Genomic DNA, 23,609 nt, shown 5'->3' with positions numbered 1-23,609 from the left:
GGTACCCCTGAGCTGGAACAGGCTTCAGCCAGGTGCTCCTGCTGTCCAGAATGTGCAGCAGATTGAGGAGTCCCTTTGGAAAGGGTGAAACTACAGGCAACTTAATTAAATCTCAAAAGAAGGATGTGTTTGTAGGGATGACTTGGCTTAAATCACCTGCTAGTTTGTTCAGTTACAACATCCAGCCATTGTGCTGCAGGATTTTGTACTGAGACTGGATCTGCTTAGTGACAACATGGAGAGTTTAAAGATAAAATGGGACTCAGAACAAGCAGCATGTTGATGGAAAAGAGGTCTTGCATAAGCAGTCTGCAGACTCAAGAAAGATAATTCAGTGACTTAACTTGTAGGAAGCTTTGACAATTTTTTCTCTACTAGAAAGGTACAGACTCTGATATTTTCAGAGTTTGCTGAGGATGTTGATTTTTAAAACTTTAAAGGAGTGTGCAGAATTCCCAGGCAGCTTTACAAAAATCCAAATCTCACCACAAAATGTTAAGCAATAGTTTAATTCTGCAGTATAGTGTAGCATCTGTGCAGGACTTCCTTTTTGCCTTTCTCTTGAAGTGAAACTTTAAAAATCCCAGTTCCAAAGAAGTCACTTGCAAGTACATGGTGTTGTATTAGCTCCAAGTTCCTGAGAATACTCTGCTGACTTAAATACATGTGATTCATACTGCTTCAATTCTGAAAAATCTGCATCACTCAATAAATTATGGGGGTGTCAGAAATAGAAACCACTACACTTCTTCAGAGCCTGCAGTTCCAACTGTTGGTGGGCAAATAATGTTTTGCTTTTATAAACTAACCTCAAGTGCATCTCAGTTGTGCTTTGCACAGCAGCTTTACAAAAGACCTGAAAGTCTGGGCAAGATAGGTTGGATTAAATTGTTACCAGGCAATGACTGCATTTCACGTCTTTCATGTGTCTGGAAAAAATTTTCATATTAAGCTGTTTCTTACTTAAACTGTGTGTAGCCTTTCCAACAGGCCTCTTCTGATTGCAGCTGAAAGGAGCAGTTTGAACCACAGGTTTTCTTGTCAATATTTTTACCTCCTCTTCCTTACACAAGATAGACAGGATTTGTGTGTTGTAGCACAGTCCTGAGAAGATGGAGCACTCTAAAACCTCTTGTTCTAAACACATCAGCCAATCTTGCTTCTTTTTAACAAAACTAAAAATATACCTGTTCTGCTTTTCTTGAGAAAAGCACATTTTGTGGTTCTGAGTGCTGCCTGCAAGTACAGAGGTGAGAAGCCAAAGCAGGACCAGAGGTGCAGAGTCACTGAACTGCCCCTGGTATCTGCTGCTGCCTGTGGAAGCAGTGTGCACACTTGGCAGTGTCTGGGAGAGGAGAGGTGATGTCCTTTGCCAGGTGAATTGCTTGTCACATTGCTACCAGGGCTGTCTTTTGTCTGGAGAGATAGCTTTTGATGTAGGTCTGTGTTTTGGGTTTTTTTAAGTCTCCTAGATGTGGATGGATGGAGAGGTGGGTTAACGTGCTGTCAGGTTGTGTTTTAAGTGAGAAATGACAGGAGTTTGTGTGAGGCACAGCCTGGCAGAGCTGGCACACTGTGACATGTCCAGCTCTACTCAGGCTGCTGCTGGGATTTAGGATTGTTGTGCACTTGCAGAGCTTGTAATTTGGAAATCTTGTGTCTGTATTTTGCCCAGTTTAAGTTAAACTTGAAGGTTCTTCTTTGAGAACATTTCTTATATTCAGAATGGAAGGAAGGGCAGAGAAACATACTGCATGTCATGGTCTCATTAGTGTGTCACACTGAGAGCTTTGTGCTGCCTGGTTGGACAGAGTGGGTGGAGAAAGACACATTTCCATATATAAAAGTGTTTCTTATTTCAGTCCCCAAAGGCAATTAGGGAAGTGATTAGTTAGAGATGGTGGGAGAAGTGCCAGGTTGGTGCAGATCTTCAGGGAGGCACTGAAACCTTATGTGGTTCAAAATGGGCTGGGGAGAGAAAGGAATTGAGAAATCTGCACATTTCTCTGTGCAATGGGGAAGGTACCCTCTGAAATTTGGGAATCTGGGTTCTATATCTGACTCTGCTTTGTGCTCTGGCTTTGAGCAGCTCACACCAATTCTGTGTTTGCTGCCCTGTGAAGTGAAATGATGCTTCACACAGGGGTGAATTCAAATAGTCCATTTGATGGCTGAAGTTGGTATTTCCAAGCACTTGAAAACATACTCAGTATAAACATGAGCATATTTGTGTGGTGTGTGTCAAGAATGGGACCTTTCTATGTACAACAGTCTCCCAAAGCAGGAAATCTCTTTCCAAAATGAACAATTATTCACATCAGCTGGTTTCACCCTTTGATGTATCCTCATTTAGGAGTGCACTTTTATTCTGGGTATGGGGACAAACTTCCAGTTTAAGTGAGAAGATGTTTGCAAACTCAGATTTTCTCTTTAAAACCTGCAGGTTTGGTGGTACCAGTAACAACACAGCATCATTTGGCACCTTGGCAAACCAGAACACACCCACGTTTGGCTCCCTGTCCCAACAGGGCACAGGCTTTGGAACACAAAGCAGTGGATTCTCAGCTTTTGGGACAGGTGGAGGAGGTAGGAGAGGCTAAAATCACCCTAGCAGCCCCCATGTCTCTGGTTTTCCCTGGAAATTGGGTGGGACTCCTCAGCTCCCTGCCAAAAATCTGCCCGGTGCTGTAGGGAAGGCACCATGTCCAGGAGAACTGAGGTGCAGGGTGGGGTATAGCACCTTCTCAGGCTTCAGCTCCTAATTCCATCACTGATCTGCTGTGTGCAATGCCAGCACATCACTACTGCTCTGCACACCTCATCTGATTATTGCTTTTCACCCCTTTTGTGGACTTGCTCTTTCTCCTCAAAGGAAAATACTGAGAAATAAGGAATATTTCTTCAGTACCATGTGCTTGGGTATCAGTGCTGTAAGTACTTAGTGTTAGAGGAATATGCACTGAAAATCTGAGCTGGAACACCAACAGCCACATGTTTGTCTGCTGCAGTTCAGTGAAGCCACAGTGATTTAGCCAGTGCAGAGCCCGTGCAAGGCCACGTTCCCTGGTGGCTGCCTGACACCAGGGGCCTGCATTAAGCACAAACCACCTCCAGAAAGCAGCTCAGGGAGAGAGGAGCAAAGCAGGCACATTGTCTGCAGGGCTGCTAATGAATGACCTGGCTGATGAGTAGTGAAAGCCAAGCCCTCTTAGGAGCCAGGCAAGTCACATCTCTTGTAGATGGAGATTTGACTTTCATTGTTTGCCCATCGCTTTTCTCCTGGCCTAAGGCAGGAAAGAAATATTTTTCAATCTGTGTGTGGGAAGGGACATTTACTACAAATCCTACGCATTCATTTTCCCTTTTACCAACTATTTTTCTATCTTGCTTTTCTTTCAGGGTTTGGTTTTGGATCACCTAACACGTAAGTACCATTTTGTGTCTTACTTAACTCTTCCTTAAAAATAGGAATTTTAATCAGAATAAAGAGTGGAATGGTTTACAAAAGTAAACTCTGAAAATAGCATTTAAATACTAGTTCTGATTTCCATTTTGGTAATGCTGCAGAGGTCAAGGTCCAGGCTCTGGATGTGAGCTTTCCAGTGAGGTTTACCTGTCTCTTAAGAGAAAACTTCCATCATGCTCCTTCTCCACCACTCAAGGACAGGATGTGTGTGCTCAAGCTGTGTGTGTGAATCAGGAGTCTGCTCCATTTATCAGGTTGAAACAAGGAATGAAATCAATTGGTACTTTTGTGGCTGAAGTGAGATGATGATTTACAGTTAAAGGTTAACTCTGTCATCTGCTCTGCCTCTGCCTGGCTGGATCCCTTCCAGCAAGTTTCTTAAACTTTGTTTCCCTGTCAGATAGTGAGAACATGGATCTCTGCAGATGGCAGCCTCTAGAATAAGCACAATTATATCTAGTCAGTGCATGTTGCTGCAAGCTCAGGTAAAAGAGGCTGGAAATACTTGAGTGTTCTCATAAAAAGCTCCTGGTACTAGGGAGACTGGAGGTTTGATTGAGAGATCTGCTGAATTAATGCTGCCTGAGGGAGGCTCTAGCACTCACTGCTGTGGTTTTCTTTTTATCTTGCTCCACAGATCTTCCTCTGGATTTAGTGGATGGAGAAGCTAGGAACATCCTGAACTTTTCCTGTAGCTCCTGCATTCATGAGTCACCCACATGATCAATACTCAACCAGCTTTTCTTCTAAATACAAGTTCTCAGACTTTTTTTTTTTTTTAAGAAAAATATTTTGCTTATTTTTATGCAATACTTGCTCTCACTCTATATTAAACTATTTTATCTGGCTTGATGTTTTATGTGGTGGAAGGGTTTATTGTCTCCCTGCATCAAGAGGAGATGAATGTATGCTGAGCTCAGCTTTCTCTTGTCCATCCCTTGCCTACACAAGGGAGTAGCTCCAGTTGGTTCCTGACATAAACCAGCACATTTTTCATTAATAGAATGCCTGATTATCCCAGGCTCTGAAGAAGAGGCTGAGGTTTGGCCTGCTAATTTTAAGTCTAGGATGGGGCACATGCTTATCTCAGTGAAGTGCTGAAACTGAGTCATGTGTGAGCCAGAGGCTTAGTGGAGAAATAGGAAATTATCTGGGAAGAAGCTGGCAGCGTGCAGAGCACGTTCCCATGGCAGTAACATTCAGCAAAGAGGTGGGAAGTAAAAGCTCTCCTATTTTTACCTTTCTGTAAATCTTACAGAACTCAAAAAATGGAGCTCAGGTTCTGGGGAAAACTTCTGGCCCTGGAAGCAGACACATGACCTCCATCTAGAGCCATTAGTGATTTTGCTTTTTTTTTTTTTTTTTTTTTACTTTGGTTGTTGGATTCTACAGTTGGATACTTTTTTTTTTTTCTTTTTCTAACAGAGATGAGATTGTGCTTTTTTTCCCTGTAGCTTTTGGCTTTAGTCAATATAATTTGTGAAATTCTCATGTGCTTATACTTGAACATACTAAACAAATGTTTTAAAGACTGCCCCGAAGGCTTCTGGACAAACACTTTTTCTATTTGAATGCATCTGACCTCCATGAAACCTCCAAATGATGCAATCAGGTTTTGTTGCTCTGTGGATAACACATTTGAAATAGCAGCTCCTGTGTTAGCTGAGTCCATGAAGATTGAATGGGCTTTTCTTCTTGGTCCTATTAGGATGTTTTGGGGAGTTCTGCATTTTCTGTTTTCAGCAGAAACATGTATTGTTTCTTTTTCTCTACCATCACATGATAGGATGACAGGTGACATTTTCTGGTTTGGTGGATGTGATCAGTTTTGGGAATTGTAAATAATTGATAACTTCTTGTTTTCATATCCCTTATAAACTTATATTTTTCAGCAGTTCCTGAAGAAATTGGGGTTTTTTTTTCAAATCAGCCTAAAAATGTTTTCCTAATCCTGTCCTTGCTGAGCCAGGAGTCCTTCCTGTCTCTGCACCTGGGAATGACATTAGGCAGGTTTCCTTTAAAAATGAAGAAATGTGGGCAATTCAGTGTACAAGGAGGGCTTGTTTTTAGCTGTGGAGAGGCTCTGCAAGGCCATGGGCTCCAAGGCTTTTCCATATGCCCTGGGTTTCACACCCTGGTGTGCCATGGGTCATGTTAGAGGCAGCACTTTTGGGATTTGGTCCCTCCCAGTCCCTTCGGGGGAAGAGGGGAAGTTCTGGTGATCCAGGACCACAGCACTGGGACAGAGAGAATATTCCCAAACTGGCTGGCCTGGAGGTGAAGAAAAGCTCAGGATGGATTGAAGCATGCCCTTCCCAGTGTGTTCTCCTTGACAAGACAACATTTCTTAAGGCCTAGAGGTGACACTGCTGTTGTGCTTTCTTTCCTCTTTATAAATAGCAGCTGGCCCAAACCATTGACCTTAAATTCTTTGCATTAATCTCCCCTCACTGTGGCATGTGACACCTCCTCAGAGGCCATATCAGCTGTGCTCCCCCAGATAGCTCAGAAGCCTCTTGCTATGGAGAAGATTGGCTTGGTAAGAATGTGGTGTTGGCAGGCTGAGCCATTTGAAGTTTCTCTTTTGGAATGATGGGAGCAGTTTGGGGGTGTCCCTGCTCTGTTGCTTGGTACCTGTTTAACTCCTGGCAAGTGAAGTGCCTTTAGAACTACCCCACACCCTGACTGAACATACATTTTTCTTGCAATTGTTCCCAAATCCTGGCTGGAACAGCCCAGCCCCCTGAACTATCTGCCCTTGAGAAACAGGTGCTGCTCCCTGTTTCCATAGTAGCTGCTGGAGGAGCTGAGCAGCTCCCAGAGGCTGATCGTGACCACGAGCCCACAGGAATTTGCACAAAACCCAGCGGAGCCGGCTCTGGAAAATCTGCATTTTCATTAGATGACTCAAGGAGCTGGCAAGTGCCTGTGGCAGTGGCTTGGTGGCTGCCAGGGGCTGTCACAGGCTGTGTCACCTGTGCTAAGTGGCCTCTGGTCATGAGGCCTCTGTCCAGTGCTCTGTGGGTGGACATCCACCAAAGAGTAAAGCTGCTAGTGCAGAAAACCCCAGTCTTGGTAGTCCTGGGGAAAGAATTCAAGGACTGACCAGGCTGGGAGACCATTCAGTAGTTTGTCCATGCTGGGTAATCCTTGGATAACCAGCAGCCCTCGCTCCACTGTTCTGGAGGAGCTTTGCCTTCTGTGCCTCTTTTTTTTCCTGCTCTTTCAGCATGAGCAGAAATTTTCCAAGGCTTTTATCAAAGGCAAAGTCTTAATTATTTCTAATGGAACCACACACTTATTTTCCCCTCCTCTGAGACCACGCTGTGGCCTCAAGGCAGTGGGAAGCCAAGTGCTGGAAGTGCTCTGCTGTGACAGAGCACAGGGCTGGTGTCACTGTGGTGGGCAGAGAGGAGCCTCAGGCACAAAAAGGATCTCCCCAAACCTGTGGGGAGACCAAAACAGGATTTTATGCTTCCTTGAAGGCTAAAAGAGCAACAAAGAAAAGAGCTTTTTTTTTCTGGAAAAATAAGGCAAAACCATAGCTTTGTCACAGAGGTAGAAAAATTAATTACTTAAATCTCATGTTTGAAAGGCTTTTGCTGTCTAATGCTTGGTATTTCAAAATGTGGTCTTGGCCATATCCCTCTGTCTGGTTCTATCTCCCGGGAAGGGAAGGACATGGTTTCTTTGGCCCTTCTGTGCCACAATGGGGAGGTGACCAGAGGACAAATGCCAGAAGCATCTGCTCTTGTTGAGCTGGGAAGGGATGGCAGGGCTGGAGTTCATCCTGTGCTGCTGGGTCACATCCCTTGGCTTGTCTGTCCCTCACGGCCACCCTCCTGCCAGGGGCAGAGCTGACTTGTCCCTGACCAAAATCCTGGCAGTGGGAGGAACCAGACCATGCTCCTGCCCTGGCCTGGGCAGGAAGGGCTGCTCAGCCCCTACAGGGAGCTGCTCTGGTCTGCTCAGGCCTGGGGTGAGTCTCACAGGGATCCCTGTGAGAGATGATGGAGGTTGGAAGAGTGCTGCAGAACATTCCCTTGCTCCAGAGGAGGGATTGAGGCTGGGGAAAGGTGAAGGCAGGTGGTGGCACCACCTCTCCTGCCAGCCCTTTGCCCAGGAATCAGGGCACTGGTCTCTGTCCCTGCCAGCATTCTGGAGCAGAGCTCCCTTCTCCCCTCAGCTGTCTATGTGTCCAGGCTCAGAGGCTGAAATGACATTTTATTTATCCCTTCTTAGTTTTCATGTGTCCCTTGTGTATTGCTTCCAGCATTGCTTACAAGGAAAAATAATCCTGCATGAGGCTTTGGCATGAGTGAGTTGGGGAGTGCCAGGGAAAGTTTTGTTCCTAGATAAATGTCGTGTGGAGCCCCAGGGGCTGGGAAGAGGCAGCTGTGGCTCGCAGGGATGGGTCAGCAGTGAGTCCATTCCTGTCCCCCCTCTCACAGCCATGAGGCTCTGGGGTCTTGCAGCCATGGAGAACAAGCTCCCAGTGCTCTGGTTTAACTGACATGGGGCTGTTTGGTCACAGGTGGGACTCCATGACCTTGGAGGTCTTTCCCAACTTTTGTGACTCCATGACTCTTCCTCTCCCAGGGATGAGCTTGGATGTGTCAACACATCTGCACACCTGCACGTGTCCGTGGGCTCAGCTCCCCAGGGGCTCTGTGCTCACTCTCAGCTTATCCCTCACCCCATCCCCACCTCCTCTTCCTGCAGCTCCCAGTGGGTCACAGAGCTTCTCCTCTGCCAGAGTGTGGCTGTCCCCTGCTGCAGAGCCAGGACTTCTCCTGCCTGCCCTTATCTCATGCAGGCTCTGTGCTGCCAGGGCCTGTGTTGGGACTCGTGTGTTCCCTGACAGGAGATAAGCTCAAGTGCTGGGGCTCCACTGGGCTGCAGTTCTGCCTCCTCACGGACCCATCCCAGCATGGACAGAAGCAGTGAGCCCCCCTACACCACCCTGTCTCAGAGCAGGGTGCTGCAGTCACTGCCACTCGGGGCTCCTCACAGAACCTCTCTGCAGGTGGAGAGGTGAAAGGGGAATGTGGGACAACCCCAAAGTCATGAATCATGGTTGAGTCAGACCTGACTCTCCAGTGCTGCTCTCCTGGATTTGGGGCAACCCCAAAGTTATGAATCGTGGTTGAGTCAGACCTGACTCTCCAGTGCTGCTCTCTCATGTTTGGGTTTTTCACAGAATCATGGAACGGTTGGGGGGAGAAGGGACCTTAAAGCCCATCTCATTCCACCCCTTTCCACACCTCCCACTATCCCAGATTGCTCCAAGCCCTGTCCAACCTGGCCTTGGACAGGGCCTCACCACCCTCACAGGGAAGTAGTTTTTTCCAGGACTCTACAACCAAAAGCTTTGTGGGGACCAATTTATAAAAGTTACTAAAGGTAGCCCTGAGAATCTCAGTGCAGGTTGTTTCAGGAGTTGTTACAATCACGTGTAAATACATGACACTGTATTTTTATTTTATTTTTAAATAATAAAAATTATTATTATTATTATTTAGCAATTATTTTTAAATTGCTAAAAATGTTTTGCTTTAAAACTTGAAAACATGAACAAATGAAAGGAGTATTTGCAGCTGCTGCACATTAACAGTTTAAGGAGATGTGAGAGAAGAAATAGGGAACAAAACCTGATTTGAATCAGCAGAGGAAAGTCCCTGCAGAGTTTCAAGAAGGAACTGTGGAGGACAGAGGGTTTCTTCAAATGAAGGAGCCGTTGCCTCAGTCTGCTTAAAACCGAGGTTAGAAAATCACAAAACCAAGGGACAAAACTTGTAGAAAGGCAAAGTTTGAGATGTGCTGCAGTCAAGGATTGGTGTTAGCTGAAGCACCAGAATGGAGCTCCAGCATCACCCGGGCTGTGCTGGGCTCAGCAGCTCATCACCTTCCCTGTGCCCTCCTCATCCCCCACAGGGGCTTTTCCAGTCTCCCTGTGCAGGGAGAAGTGACCGGGAGCTTTTGGCTCTTCCAGGATCTCCCCAAAGCAGCTGTGAGTTAGCTGCTGTCCCCTCCCCACCCCTCCCTCCCTCCCTCCAAAAGTGGGACATCTAAATTTAACCTGCTATCAACAGATGAGGCTGGAGTGTTTCCACTGTGGCAAGGAATCCCACTCAGAATCTGTCCTCTCCCCTGCTCAAGCTCCATCCCTGCACATTCCTTTTCTCGAGCTGGGAGTTTCCTTCCTCCTCCTCCTCCCCACCTGCGCTTGTTTCTGTCACTGCCACAGCACTGATACCACAGCAGGTCTTTGCTGCTTTTTGAAGAAGCTTGGATGCTGCTTTGCTGGCTGGATCAGAGACCAGCAAAACTTCTCAAAGACCAAAAAAGTGTGAAAGGGAGAAACCGGTGTCTTGCTTGGGCAGAGCCGGTGGATGGGAGCCTGCAGTGGGGTCGGGCTGTGGCAGGAGGAGCTGGAAGGTGCCAGTGGGGCCCCGTGGATTTAAGGGATCAGCAGTGGGGCTGTGCTGGCCGCTTGGCCAGGCACCCCCTGCTCTCCAGAACTGATGTCAGCACTTTCCTTTACTGGAAAGCAAACAAAACCTGAACGTGAAAATTTTCGGGGGCGGGCAGGGAATAGTGGAATGAATACAGGTGGTGTTTGAAAGCCAGTCACGGACTGCAGCAGCTTTCACCCTCTCCTCTGCCCAGGGCTCTGCGCTGCTGCCTCTCTCCACATGCGGTACTTTCAGCGAATATCTGACCCGGCTTTTGCTAAAGAAGCAAAGGGCGTCAGGAAACCAAAGCGTGCGGAAGTTCAGCCGCTGCCTGCGCCGACCGGCCCGGCCCCGGCCGCCCCGAGATGCGCAGCAGGCTGGTGATGAAAAATGCAGGATGTTGGCTGGTGTTTTTCACCAGAAACCTCCTGGCTCTGTCTGCTGCAGCCCAAGAGCTGACACGGAGAGAGAACTGGAGGTAAATAGGGTGCTTATCGCTGCCTCGAAACGTGAGCGCAGAGCTATTCGTTTAAAAACAGCCACCGCCCAAACGACTCCAGGCAGACGCGTTTGAAAATTTCACTTTATTTCTCTGTCTGTTATAAAAGCAGGGTTTTGTATTTTACATCTCTGTAAGTGTCCAGACTCGGTACATCTTGGTTTTGTTTTCACAGTATCTCTGCAAGACCAAGGACGATTCTTATTGCTGCGCCGGGAGCCAGGGCAGGAGGGACGGCGGTGCCTCGCCTTCCCCCCGGGCTGGACCCAGCCTGGCGCCGGCTCGGCAGGTCTCTACCCCTCCCCAAGGCTGCTGAGGGTCTGTACTGACTCCCCGAGGGGCTGCCCCTCTCCTCCCACGCTCATCTCCGTGTCAAGGGTAGGGAAGGAGAACCACGAGGTCCACGACCCACTCGGCACCTCGGCAGCCCCTGGGTGCAGGTGAGGGTCTGGGCCAGGGCTGTTTCTCACCCTGGACCACGACGGGGCTGTGACAGGGATGGCCAGGCTGCACTCTGAGCCCCTGTGGGGATTTGGGTCTATAAAGAGCTGAGAGCATCACTGATGGGAAGGGTGAGGCACAGACACGCTCACGTTCATCCTGTATCCCGTGCCGGTGCCCCAACACCTTCCCAGTGTATCCTTTGTGTATTCCTGGTTCTGCAAAAAGCTGCCAGAGAAGGAGCTTGATTCACCTCTGCTCATTTGCTGCTCTGCCCTGGGTCCCCAGACATTTAAGTCCCCCCTGGAACCCTGTCAATCAATCCCTGTTCTAACCACATGGCCATTAACCAGCCTTAGCAACAGCGGTGTCTTAGAGCCCCTGTTCCTTCCAGCCATCCTTCGTGTTATAGACAATCTGTCCCCATCAGTTTTGTAATGAAGCAGCATTGGAAAAGCATCACTTTTAATCACAACGCATGAAATCTCCAAAGAGGCAGCATCACTCTCTCTGCTGTGTCTGGTGATGCAGATGGAGGTGAAGGGGCACGTTTCGACCTAGGCATGGGATAAAGGCATTCTTTGGGAAGGGAGAAGTCCATGCAAAGCCGACCCCAACGTGAAATTTGAATTTTGTATTTACTGCTTAGCTGGGTCCATTCAGTGCAACAGGACAAATTAGCCAGGAGGTTACTATCAAATTGCATGGATGTATCCAGTCCACCAGGAAGAGGGAATAGGAGGAACCAGATTTACTTAATGCACTGGGAGACTAAGTCCAACACAAAGCTAAGTGGAAAAGGACATAGGTATTCCCTGAATGTGTTTTTTGGTGACTGAGAAGAAATCTTTCCTTGGAATTTCTTTGTGCAGCTAATTAAGACAACTGGGTCCAATTCCTTCGACCCAGGCTGACATCAGTGAGAACTGAAAGTACTCAGCACCTGGAGACAAAGTGAATACCAGACACAAATCCCCGTTCTGCTCCCACCCATGGGACTCAGCAGCAGCCAAGATGTGTGAGAGCACGATCAGCTATTCACCCACAGCTCACAGTTTGTCCTCTTCTGCATGTATTGCCTCGGAGAAAATACAGACAAGTCCCAAAGGGCTGTGCCAGTGGAGCTATAGTTGGATTTGAATCCAGGTAAGAAAACTGAGTTTAATACAGAGAGTGACTGTGCAAGTCCAGGTCTCCCTAGCTTCATCCTTTATAGTCCCAAAGCCGAGATTTAGGCACCCTTTGGCTTGTGGATTTGGGTTTGATCCAGTCCAGTCGTTTGCATGCCAGACTTCCCACCTCGGAGCTCTGCCCATGGAAAGGAGCAGCTCCGTGGCTGAGAATCTCTGAAAGCCAGTGGATGGAGGAAGGTGGGCTCCCCTGGAGACAGGGAATGGCTGCAGAGCCCCAGGACCCTTGTTTGCTGGTTTGAGGCTGTGGGGGACACAACTTCTGGGCGTGCATTCCCCAGGCAGGGGTTGGTGTTGAACCTGTTGCCAAAGGAGGTGGTGTGGCTGTGGAGAAGTGAGGAAGGAGAATTTCTTGCTGGTAACGTCCTGTGTGAAAGATGGGGATAGGAATAGCAGCAAATTGGTGCCTCTCCGAGGGGAGAGCCTTTTGAGCAGCGTGTGTGGGGTTGTGAGACCTGTTCAGACCAGCTCAGCAGGGCCAGGCTTGTACCTGGCATGCAGAACTCTCCTTAGTCCCAGCTCTTGAGGCAAGTTGTTAATAGGAGGAAGAAATATTTTCTGGGGGAAGGAGCTGCAGAGGGAAGTGATCTGCCTCGGGCCATGTGCTGGAGCAGGGCAGATCCTCCACTCCCCATCCTGTGCCCTGGCCTCCAGATGCCACCTCTACCACAGAACTTCCTCTGCCTTCAAACCCGTGCCTCCCATTCTTCTGCTTCATCCTCCTCTGCAGAAGAGCATCTGGTTATCTCAGCAGCCATCTGGTCCTTATTAAAACCTACAGGTTTCCCCTCCTCCTCCAAATGCTCCTTCCTCACTGAGGATCCACACCCAGGGCTCAGGTGTTGCCCTGCCTGCACCTTCTCGTGCACTACCCTTTGCTACAGTGGATGTTTGTGCCATGACAGACAGGGACAGTGTCATGTCCTGCCTGAACCTCGTTCCTGACAGTCAGGTAGATCATGAGGTCATTGGGAAGAAAATGATCTATGAATCCCAGTGTGATTCCTTACCACAGAAGGAAGAGTTTTCCTCAGCTGTTGCTGTTTTTGCCGGGAGTGGGTCCCTGTTATTTTCAGACGTGGCTGCTCCTGAACTACAGATCGTGCTGGGTAGACTGGGTGGGTAAGATCTGCCCTCACTGACACCTGTGTGTGTCCAGTGACTTCAGAAGGATCCTTTTGACACCCTGCTCTTTGTACAGCACCGTCACTGGGACTTCACAGCAAACGGGGCCACAGAGCTTCACCCGACAGCAGCAGGAGCACGAGCCCTTGGCTCTTACCCACGAGAAGGTGAGGCTGTGGGCTAGCTGGGAAAACATCTGTGTGTCCTAAAGACAAACCCACTGGGACATCCCCCCCCTTGACTGGTGTTGACTCCCAGGGCCACAATTCCAGCTGTGAGGTTATTCCCTATTAAACTGCTAACGGGAGGCTGAGATCACCACGGGTGAGCAGCACGAGGAGCTTCCAACCCCTCCTGCAAAGCAGGGAGGTGGCCTGGGAGCTCCCCTCGAGAGCCATCCGACAGCAGGGTTGTTATTTGCATTGCTTTGAAACGGAGATTGCTTCCGTGCTTCCTTGTTCCAGGTTTTAAAAAGAGGAAGATTTGCTTCTTCCAATTTCATGCCCTTTTCATCCATCAGCCCATGCCACGCTGAGAATCTATTCCTTGTTCCAAAACTTCTTCTCCAGAATTCTGTAGAAAGGACATTCTGCCTGGTGGTGGTTTTGTTGGTTTTTTTTTTTTTCAAACATAGCTTTAAGGCAAAAGTTTGGCAATGCAAAGCAAAGTCTACATAAGGCCGCATGACTTGGATTTGCAACTCAGAACCTTACAGCTTAAAAAAAAAAATACCTTATCTTAAATAGTCAACTTTTTGCTCCAGGAACTTGTTTCATTCTCAATGAAAAAGAAAAAAAAAAAATTCTTAAAATCCCAAATAAAATGTTCTTATTGTTCTGGGCAGTTCTGGACAAGCTAATGAGACTAAAGTTCAAACGGGAACTAAAGTAGGGAAGAAAAAAAAAGCTCTAGGGTAGACATCAGTGTCAGTTTCTTCCCTTAGGAATCCAGTGATGAGACAGACCCAGTCCAAGGTCTCCTCTTTAGCTTTAGCACAGTGAAATCCGTCCCAATGGGAGAAGGTAGAATGGTTGCATTTGTTGGATGAACAAAAAGTGCATTTTGATTTTGCTCAGATTATACGTGTGTATCCTAATACCTAAGTGATTGTTTTGCTTCGGGTTTCGTTTTCTCCCTTTCGGTGCCGGGACGCCAGGTGTGTATTATCGATGTTTTGGGGGTATCACCACGAGTGGTGGTCCATCCTTTGGCCTCCACATGAGTACCTGAGCATCATTGGCATTGGGTTTGACAAGGGCACTGGGTGGTATTGGCTCATTCTTGCTGAGGACCTGGGGCTGCTCTTGAGCAGAGGGCTCCTGCAGCTTGGCACGCTGCCCCAGGGGCCTGCTGGGGTTCACCTCGATGCCCAGCCTCATGCGCCATTTGATAGTCTGCAAGGTCACCATCTCGTTGGTGGCCGTGTTGGTTGCCACCAGCCAGGTGGTGAAGCTCTGATCCCGGTGGATGCTGGTGAGCTTGGCCACGTTGCTGTCGCTGACGGGCACCGCCCACGTCACGCTCGGATAGAAGTTGTCGTTCATGCTGATGTTGAACTTGGACTCCTTCTTGGTGGGACCCACGATGGTGCAGGTTTCTGTGGTGTTCCCATACCAGGGATAGTTCACTCCATCTGAGTCACTGATGGCCTGGATTTTACCGTCCAGTAGATCTGGAAGCTCCCAGCTTGACCTGCCATAATCAATAGCAAATTATGGATAATGCATTAATTAATTTGTTTAGAAACATGCTGGACTTTAGAAAGGAGAGGGAAGAGCTGTGGTTGCATTCCCTCTCCAGCTTTTTACTGCAATTTGTGCCCTTTGTGCCATCCTGCTCAAAGAGCTCATCCCTGCCATTAAAAGCAGGGATGCTTCTCGTCAGGCCTGCTCTCAATCCGCTCATCCCCTAAATTTCTCTCTGGGTGAGCCACTGTCCCTCCCCGCTGTCTGCCTGGTGCTGGAAGTGTAACCCATCCTCCTGCAGCCCTTGGAAGGACCCAGCTCGAGGGCTGCACTCCAGACTCTGGGCTGGGGATGGTGTTACAGTAATCAGAGAGCCCGAGGTTGAGCTGCTTGTAAAACTGCCCGCGCCGCTCACCTGCGAGAGGGACAGAAAGGTCAGTGTTCCTAGCAGGAATATAAGTGAAAACAGTCCCCTGCCGCCTTGTACTGCTGATGCACAACTTGGAGTGGGTTTTTTCATTAACTTCCAATTTAATTTTTAAGATTAGATTTGCCAATAGAAGCAAACTGCTGTAGCTGTCTCAGAAGAAGGGTTGGATGTTTGCTCTGGGATGGCACAACCACAGATCACTTGCTCAGTGCACAGCAGCTGTTTTAAGGACAGTCTTTTAAAAACCAGGCTGGCAGAGGTGCCTCTCGTGTACCTTCTCCCTCTTGGTCATGAATCAGCACTCCTCACCAGCCAGGGATGATGTCCTAGCCATCGAGGGGGCAGAAGGGACTGGGTGGCAGCAGCAGTGGCATTTGCACCTGACCCTGCCACAGGACTGGCTGTGCTCCAGTCCCCCGAGCCTTGTGGCTCCCTGCTGCAGGCTGGGACATGGGAAATGATTTATCTTGGAGAGACACAGAGGGGACGCCCTGAGGCTCCTCAGGGTCAGGGTGACTGTCCAAGCCTTTCATAAGTCTGGTGCTGCAGCTTAAAATAGCCCCTTGATTGCAGAGGAGGCTGTGGCTGGGGGTACTGGTCAGCCTGGCTGGCTCTTACACAGCTCTGGGATGAGCTGCTCTGGCCAGGGCTGATGTGACTGTCTCATAAGGCTGTTTGGACTGTTAATTAGTTAATGACCGTGAAGTGCCTCCATGTTCGTACCCGCTGGATCGTTCAGCACTTAGCTGTGTCTGGCTCTGGCTAGAGGATACCAGGGGGATTTAAAGGTCTCATTTATCTTTTCTTCATCCGAGCAGGGGATCCTGGCAAACACCTCCCCAGCGGGAGATGAAGTGTGAGACAGGACGTGGGGTGCCCTGGGGGTGCAGGGATGCCGGGAGCAGCAGGACCAGGGGATGCTCTGAGCATCAGGAGCAGGGGATGCAGGGATGCTCTGAGCCGCAGGACCAGGGGTTATGCAAGCACAACATCTCCCTGCACAGATTTACAGGCTGCTGTCAGCTACGGCACCGCAGCTGCAGCAATCCCTTCCTCCCGAGCTCATCGCCAGCAGGCAGAGGGAGTCCTTTCCCTGGAAGAAAATTTTTAGTGAAGGCAGCCAAAAGGAGATCCCTGAGCAGTCCTGCCAGGACCCTTGTGCACTGCAGAGATGTTGATATGCTCTGCTCTGCAAACCCGAGTCATCCTGGCTCACCACCTCTCGCGCCCTTCAGGCAGAGCTGAGCAGGGGAAGGCTCTGGGAAGGCTCAGGGGATGCTGGGTGACCCAGCCCTCGCCGATGGATGAGTGGAGGTCCTGCTCTGCAGCCCCCACCCCTCTCTGCTGCACAGCCCACTTCTGAAACCCCATCTGGGGGCTCTTCTCTCCCTTTCAGCTGCTGGTTTAGGATTACTTTCCATTCAGACAGTGGCTGGTACTCAGCTTGGCTGAGATGTGACAGAGGTTGACTCTGAGGTGACAGGCGTGGTGCAGCCACAGCATCTCTGCAGGTACCGAGGTGCCAAACCAGGAGCTGAGATGCCACAGAGGGTGATAACCCTCCTGGGCTGCTCCAGCCTACTCAGATCAGAGCTGGTGGGTGAATGGCAGGAGGACCTGGCAGAGTATGCTCAGAAAATGCAGGTCCTCTAATACCTGCTTGTCCCCATCTTCATTCCCAGTGCCCCAGGTCAGGAAGGAATTGCAGGAGCTTCTCGGGATTTGCCCAGGATTTAAACAAGAGCACAAAGGTGGAGCTGTGACAGGGCCCGAGCAGGATGGTGCCTGCAGAGCCTGCAGCATCCCAGGACAAAGCTGAGCGTGGCTGGGCTCAGGGTGGCCCAGGAGGGCACCCAGTTTGGGGAAAGGCGTGGGCAGGAATGGGGAAGGAGAAACCGGCCTGTGTTTCTTCACAGAGCACGCTGTGCCTAATTCTAGCCAGTGTGGTTAACCCCAGGGTTTCAAAACCATCATGCTTCATCTGCACAGCTTGGAACGAGCAGAAGAACGAGGCCTCATGATGATCCCATGACTGGAGCAGAGCAGAGGCTGCATGGTGGGTGCTGCATGTGGTTGCCCCTCGCCTGATGCTACAGCAAAGCCTCTGTGCCAGCCAGGCTGGCAGCCTCTGCTTGCAGAGCGTGTCCATGTTAAATAATATGCCTACAACTGGATGATTTTGGAAAGAATGCTGTGGAATGATCTTTGGCTGCATCAGCATCTTTCTCTGGTAGTGTCGTGCCAAGGAGAGACCAGAAAGTGCCCAGTAAACACTTTGCTGACAATAGCAGGAAGGAGGCATGAAAAGAAACCAAGCTATCTGGTTTCGTGGGTTCACTGATCAGCTCCAAGATCAGTAGGTTCTGCCTTATAACACTGACAAGCCTGTTTCTGCCTCTTCTGAAACCTTCAGAGCTAATGTGGGCATCACCAGAGCCTGGAGCTGCCAAGAAACCTCTCTTAACAAATGTCTTCTTGCTACCAGAAGGAACTTTGAGCTATTTCTTGTGGTACAAGCGGAGCCCTGCTGCTGACAGCCAAGCAGCTTTATGTAGGTTTCAGCTTCCCAGTTCTCATTCAGACACTTTTCCTATTCTGTCACACAGAACGAATCCCCCAGCTCATCCTGAGCTCCCAGATGTCAGACCCACAGCACCCACCAGGGCAGTGACAGCAAACCCAGCACAGCAGCCTCCAGCCCTGGGCATCCAGCAGTGTGGGAACATCCAGGTAACCTTTCCAGACAGGCACCAGGCACTATTGCATCCTCAGCTCTAATTGATTAAAGCCAGCTCCTAATTAGTCACAGGCCAGATGGACTTGCACAACCTTCTGCTTTCCAACACCTTCCTCTCCAAGCTCCCTAAATAAGAGCAGCCCCTCTGGGACACAGCCCCTGCCTGGTGCATGGACCAGGGCCATGTGTGGGTGTAGTGAAACTCTGTCTCAGGCATTTCCATCCCTGCTCCTGCCTCCCTCCACCACTGGCCTGCACTGGGGACTCACCGAGAGAAAGAAAACCTGATAGCCAGAGCTGCTTAATTTTAAATTCTCCTTTACAGTGCCTCTCTCACCTACTCCAGCACGTCAGGCAAGTCAAGGCAGGGTTAGAGTGAAGAACAGGAAGGAAATTTAAGATGCTGTTCCCCAGCTGACAGAGCTGTGCTGTTGTGGTCCCTCTTCCTCCCACCCTCCAGCTGTGTGTTCCTGCCTCATGTCTTGAACCAGCAGCAGTGTTTGATGGCTGGGTCAGGGAGTAGAACTAGCACAAAACTGGCATTAGGGAAAAGGGAACAATTCCTGCTGGTTTAGGGGAGCAGACTCAACTCCAAATGGACAACTCATGTAACTGGGCTAAGGTGGGTGCTCACAGCACAAGTGAGATCCAGGGGCCATTGCAGGGCAGCAAAGCCTTTTCCTCTAAATCCCTGGAGGGGTAAATTCCCACAGAGAACTGACCTCCCTTCACTTTCTTTGGAAAAGATACCCTTGTGGTCTTTTTGATTGTGTCCTCCCTCCTGAGGACTGGGGGTTTATTCTCTTGACAATTTGAGTTCATTATGTCCCTGCTGCAGGGCATGGAAGATTTAATCTCACCAGGAAGAGATGCCTGGGAAGATGAAGTGATGATGTAAGGATGCAAGTGCCCCATCGGGTCTTTCAGGGGGAGAAACATCCACAGGAAAACTTCTCCAGATTCTTGGCTGATCATATTCCAACTTCAATTTATTTATCTCTCTCTTTTGCATATCTCCATCTGCACAGCTTCTTGCACATCTCCATGGAGATGAAGGAGGCTGGATAATGCCATTCCAGCATGGCCCAGCCACTGACACAGGTTCCACCAGGTGCAAAACCAGCAGCCACCCCAGGAGATGCCAGCAGGGACCTGGTCCAGCTGCTCCTGCACAGGTCAGAGCTCTGGCCTGATCCTGATGCTTCCCTCTGCACAGCAGCATCCTTCCCTAAGGACAAGGGTAAAATCCTGCATGGGAGGAACAGCAATACCAGCCATGGGGGGCACAGGAGTTTGCCCCAGCCCTGCACAGAGAGGGGTCAGAGAGCACATCCACATCCTCATGCTGGGGATTTTATGTTCCCTGCAGCATCTACTGACTCACATGTAAAGTAATGCCAGCACTTATGTGTTAGCTGAGCTCTAATTCTCTCCCTTTAAATTTAAAAATGCTGCATTTAGCCCCCAAATTGTCAGTGCCACTTTAAACGTGCGTGTCTAAATTATCCCCTCTGTAGCTCCCATCCCTATAGCAGCATTATGCACAGCTCCATCTGCTCCAGTATTTCTCAGCTGTTTCCATCCTCAGTGTAATGGCCAGCTTATGCACAGCTAACAACTTCCCAGCAGAGAAGTGAAAAATTAATCCAAAGCCTGCTGTAAGTATTGCTGCTTCGGTTGGATGACTGATTTTTGATTATTTGGGGGTTTTTGTTTGCCGGTCACCACAGGGGTTAAAAACATGGACGTGGCAGCAGCCTCTCCCTACCATGGAAAGTTGGGACTCTGTTGGCATCAATCGATGCAGCTCTGTGGAGGTCAGTGGGATTACATCGAGTTACACCAGCTAAAGCCTTGGCCCATCCTTTCTCTTAGGTTTGTGTCCTGTCTCTCTCTCTCTCTCTGTAATGGTCTTCCAAGCCCGTGTTTCAATGGCATTGAAGAGGCCTTTCCTCCTAAATGCCTTTATTTATAGCCTTCAGATGGCAATGAGTCTACAGAAAGTGAGTGCAGGAACAGACCAATTCCTGCTTGAGTTCAGGTAACTTTTTTTTTTTTTTTTGTATCAGTTAAATGTCAATGAACCTCTTAGGGAAAAAAAAAATCTTTGTTTTCATGATTTTCTAGCTAATACCTCTCATACATAGCTGCAGTGTTTAATTCTACCAGTTTACAGCAGCAGCTACTACTCCTTTTTTTTGTTTTTTTTTTTGTCCCAAAGCATTCCAGCAAGGGCAGGCTGCACCAAATCCTCGTTTTAAACACAGGGCAGCTCAGGTGCAGGGAAATAAAAGGCCACGCTGAGTTTTGCAGCCCAGAGCAGCACTGGCAGCATCACTATGTGCCCAGTCCCCTCTATTTCAGTGCATCTGAGCTGTATTTATATAAAGTGGACTTTTCTATTTTCCTCTGCAGCTGGTCGCTAAAGACAGGATTCCTAAATGAGCCTGAGAATTACACATGCAAATCCCAAAGGCCTGCAATCGGGAACATCTGAGCAACAAATTGTCCTTGCTAAAGATGCTGTTGGAGCCAAGAAAGCCTACAGATTTCGTGCCTGCTGTAAATACTTTTAAAATCGAGATCAGCCTGTCTGCACTGCTGCTGTTTGCCAGGTGCCAGTTCGCCCCTCAGGAAACTTTCTGCTTGAGCAGAGAGGGGACATGGGGACAGGAGCCTGTCGCCTCGGGCTGCTCCTGCCTCGGGGCACTCGGGATGAGCAGGGAGAGGATTCTCACACCTGACCTTCCCGTCCTTCCTCCCTCACCCCCAGAGACTGGGCAGCGTCAGCAGCTCCAGCCGCTGACCCTTCCCTCCGGTCCGCATCTTGCAGCCTGTCCGTGTGATGCCGAGATGCTGAAGGGGCTCAGAGGGGAGGGAAGGAGGGCCGGGCTGTGCGTGCAGATGTTCAGGCCGTCAGGAGGGCGCTGCATTAAGTCAGTCCTGCTCTCCAGCCCGCCCTGTCCTCCTCCTCCCTCAGCACTCCTCATTCAGGGATTTTTTAAGCTGCCCAGACTGACCCTCAGGGGCTGAGCCGGCTTCTCCCTGGCTCGGGGCACTCGGGATGAGCAGGGAGAGGATTCTCAGACCTGACCTCCCCGTCCTTCCTCCCTCGCCCCCAGAGACTGGGCAGCATCAGCAGCTCCAGCCGCTGACCCATCTGCCAGCACTGGCTCTGCGGTCGGGTTCTGTCCCCGTGGCTGGACAGACACATTTGTGCTGCACCAGGAGGCTGCACCTGTGCTGCCCAGCACCGTGAGTTGCAGAATTGCTGTTCTGTGCAGGCATTTGGGGATCAGGTGCTGGGGCTGATTTAGCTGTGGGCCAAAGCCTGCAACGTTTGGAGAACAAGCTGGTGGGGGACTGGGGAGAGATGACTTTTCTTGGCAGGGAGGTGACATTCTGATTTGACTCATTCCTGTCTCACTATGACTGTCTGACCAGTAACACGGGGATTCTTGGTGTGCAAACAGCCCCTGGATTCCTCCCACCTCACATATATACCCATGTATTCCCTTCCACGTTACCCATGAAGGAGGGTAACGTGGAATTCGCACCCTGCTCCAAGCTGATGCAGATGGTTTAACTACCAACGGGTTAAATCCAGCTTGTGCTTTCCCGTGGGCTGCCTGCTACTGTGGGCAAAGCAAGAAGGATTCCTCCTGTGACGTTAAATGTGCTCCCAAAGCTGGTGGGCTACCGAGCTGCCAGCCACGGCTCGCTGCAGCAGCAGCAGCAGAGCACACCAGGGACGGCTCCGTGCCACAAGTGTCAGCCCTCGGCTCTCCCTGGGGCTCCTCAATGCGCAGGTTTGGGATGGGGAGGGATGCAGGCAAGAGGAGCTGGAGGTCAGGAGAACCACTCGTGTCAAACACGTATCAAAGCAGGGTTCCTGTCGTGGCAGGGCTGCTCCCGTGGTTTCAGGATCTCCTGTGCAGCCCAAAAGCTGTTGTGGAATAGTGTTGCTTTTGGGTTCCTACCAGAACAAGTGGGGTTTGGTTGGGGCTTGGGCAAATTCCCACTCGAAGAGAAGAACACCCGCTGCTTTAAAAGGGCAGGGGACAAGCTCTCCTGTATTTTAAACACATGGGAAAGTCCTGTTAAGTTTCAGAGAGGCTGGGTTTTTAAACATGGATTATAATTTTTGGCTTAATCCACTATTTCCCAACCAGGCCACGGTCCTCCCGCTCCCTCTTCCCGCTTAGGCAAAGGCACCCGCACGCGCTCTTGGAAATACTTACATTCCCTGGTCCCCGTAGTGATTGTAAAATTCCATGTGGCTGCAAGCCTGGATCCAGCCCACGATCCAGGTCTCCTTCTTGGGAAGAGGGGGCACCAACACTTGCGCAGAGGCTCGGAAGTGAGGGGTCCGGTAGCGCAGGACCACGCTGGAGGACTCGTCAATGCTGGTGGGAATGGGATCAATGGAGGCTTTGACTTCAATCACTGAAATGCTTTCCCGGAAAACTTTGGATTTGCAGCTAATACTCTGAATACAGCCCATGGCATACCCCGAGTACAGTCTGACGCAGCTCCTAGGGTACTCCAGCAATCCTGGGGAATATTAGGCATTGAAATTATCTGGTGCTAGATCAATTACAGATCTTCTTGGTTTGTAATTTCAAAACTGATATCCATAGGATAGAAAATTCATCACGTAAAGCCTTAATTCGAATATCTGTCTTACAAGTACTGCTTCTATTTTTGAGGTTAGCTGCGCTTCAGAAGCAAAAGGGCCTTTAAAATTTTTTTCCCCTTTTAATGACCCATTAAATCTCTTGCTCAAACAGTCTTTGGGTTAAAAAAAAAGAGTCTCTTGAGTTCAATAAATAAAGGTGGTGTTCTTAGTTGATATATTTAGTCCTTCCTTTGCTCAGATGCAGTCTGTCATTCACCATCAAACATAGGACTAGCCGGTATTTCCCTTTATTCTTTGGATGAAAAGCAGAATGTTGATAGACACATCTATATAAATAATGAAATAGTTTTTAGCCCCAGCTTGTCACAACCGGTGTGGATTTCCACTTCCTGACTTGCAGTTGTTCATAACTTCCTTTCGCACAAAATTACAATAATAACAGAAAAAAACGACGGCTGGAAAATGCAAAAAGTCGCCAAATCTCCGATTCTGGAGGCTCCTCCGCCAGCGATGTCTGGGCTTTGGGGATTAATATTTTTTTTTTTCTTCCCCTTAGAAATAGCCGGACGCAGAGGGAAGCGACCGCGGTGCCGGTGGGGCCGGCGGCTCCGGGAGCGCAGCGGGGCAGGCGGCGATGGAGCCTCCCCCGCGCCCGCCGGGGCCGCGCCGCTCCGCGCCCGCTCAGCGCCGCGGAACCGCCGCCCGTGACATCCCCCGCCACGCACCGGCCCGGGGGGCGCCGGCCCCGCCGCTCCCCTTCCTCCTCCTCCTCCTCCTCCTCCTCCTCCTCCTCCTCGGCGAGCGGCTCTCCGCAGGGGTGTCCGACCTTCCTCCTCCTCCTCCTGCCGCCGCTGCCGCCGCCGCTCCCGGGCGAGCCGGCTGTGGCTCAGCCGGCGGGGCTCATGGGCGGGCGGCGGGGCTGCCCCGCACACGCGTGGGCCC

The 23,609-nt window shown here is 49.9% G+C and overlaps 2 protein-coding genes across 3 annotated transcripts in view; one reads left to right on the top strand and one right to left on the bottom strand.

Moving 5' to 3' along the window:
* NUP214 (nucleoporin 214) overlaps positions 1-4,815 on the top strand; it is a 39,189-nt gene extending 34,374 nt beyond the window's left edge. For both annotated transcript variants that reach the window (XM_053996506.1, XM_053996505.1), the window contains exons 34-36: positions 2,444-2,586; positions 3,400-3,424; positions 4,104-4,815. In XM_053996506.1, coding sequence (XP_053852481.1) covers positions 2,444-2,586; positions 3,400-3,424; positions 4,104-4,137 — 202 coding nt within the window. In that variant the 3' untranslated portion in view covers positions 4,138-4,815. The remainder of the gene's footprint in view (positions 1-2,443; positions 2,587-3,399; positions 3,425-4,103) is intronic.
* Positions 4,816-10,493: 5,678 nt separating this feature from the next.
* FAM78A (family with sequence similarity 78 member A) lies at positions 10,494-23,345 on the bottom strand. The gene is made up of 2 exons (XM_053996688.1): positions 22,270-23,345; positions 10,494-14,868 (listed from the first exon to the last, which is right to left on the bottom strand). The coding sequence occupies exons 1-2, from the start codon at positions 22,530-22,532 to the stop codon at positions 14,340-14,342; spliced, it is 792 nt and encodes a 263-aa protein (XP_053852663.1). The 5' UTR covers positions 22,533-23,345; the 3' UTR covers positions 10,494-14,339.
* Between the last annotated feature and the right edge of the window lie 264 nt (positions 23,346-23,609).

Source organism: Vidua macroura, chromosome 21 (genome assembly GCF_024509145.1).
Source record: "Vidua macroura isolate BioBank_ID:100142 chromosome 21, ASM2450914v1, whole genome shotgun sequence".
NCBI lineage: Eukaryota > Metazoa > Chordata > Aves > Passeriformes > Viduidae > Vidua > Vidua macroura.
The sequence above is the reverse complement of the archived record's forward strand: the minus strand, read 5'-3'. Positions and strand labels throughout refer to the sequence as shown.

Coding starts and splice junctions, on each gene's coding strand:
- FAM78A (XM_053996688.1), bottom strand. CDS start 22,532: ATGGGCTGTATTCAGAGTATTAGCTGCAAATCCAAAGTTTTCCGGGAA. Junction 14,869..22,269: donor CACTACGGGGACCAGGGAAT/GTAAGTATTTCC, acceptor TGATTATGGCAG/GTCAAGCTGGGAGCTTCCAG.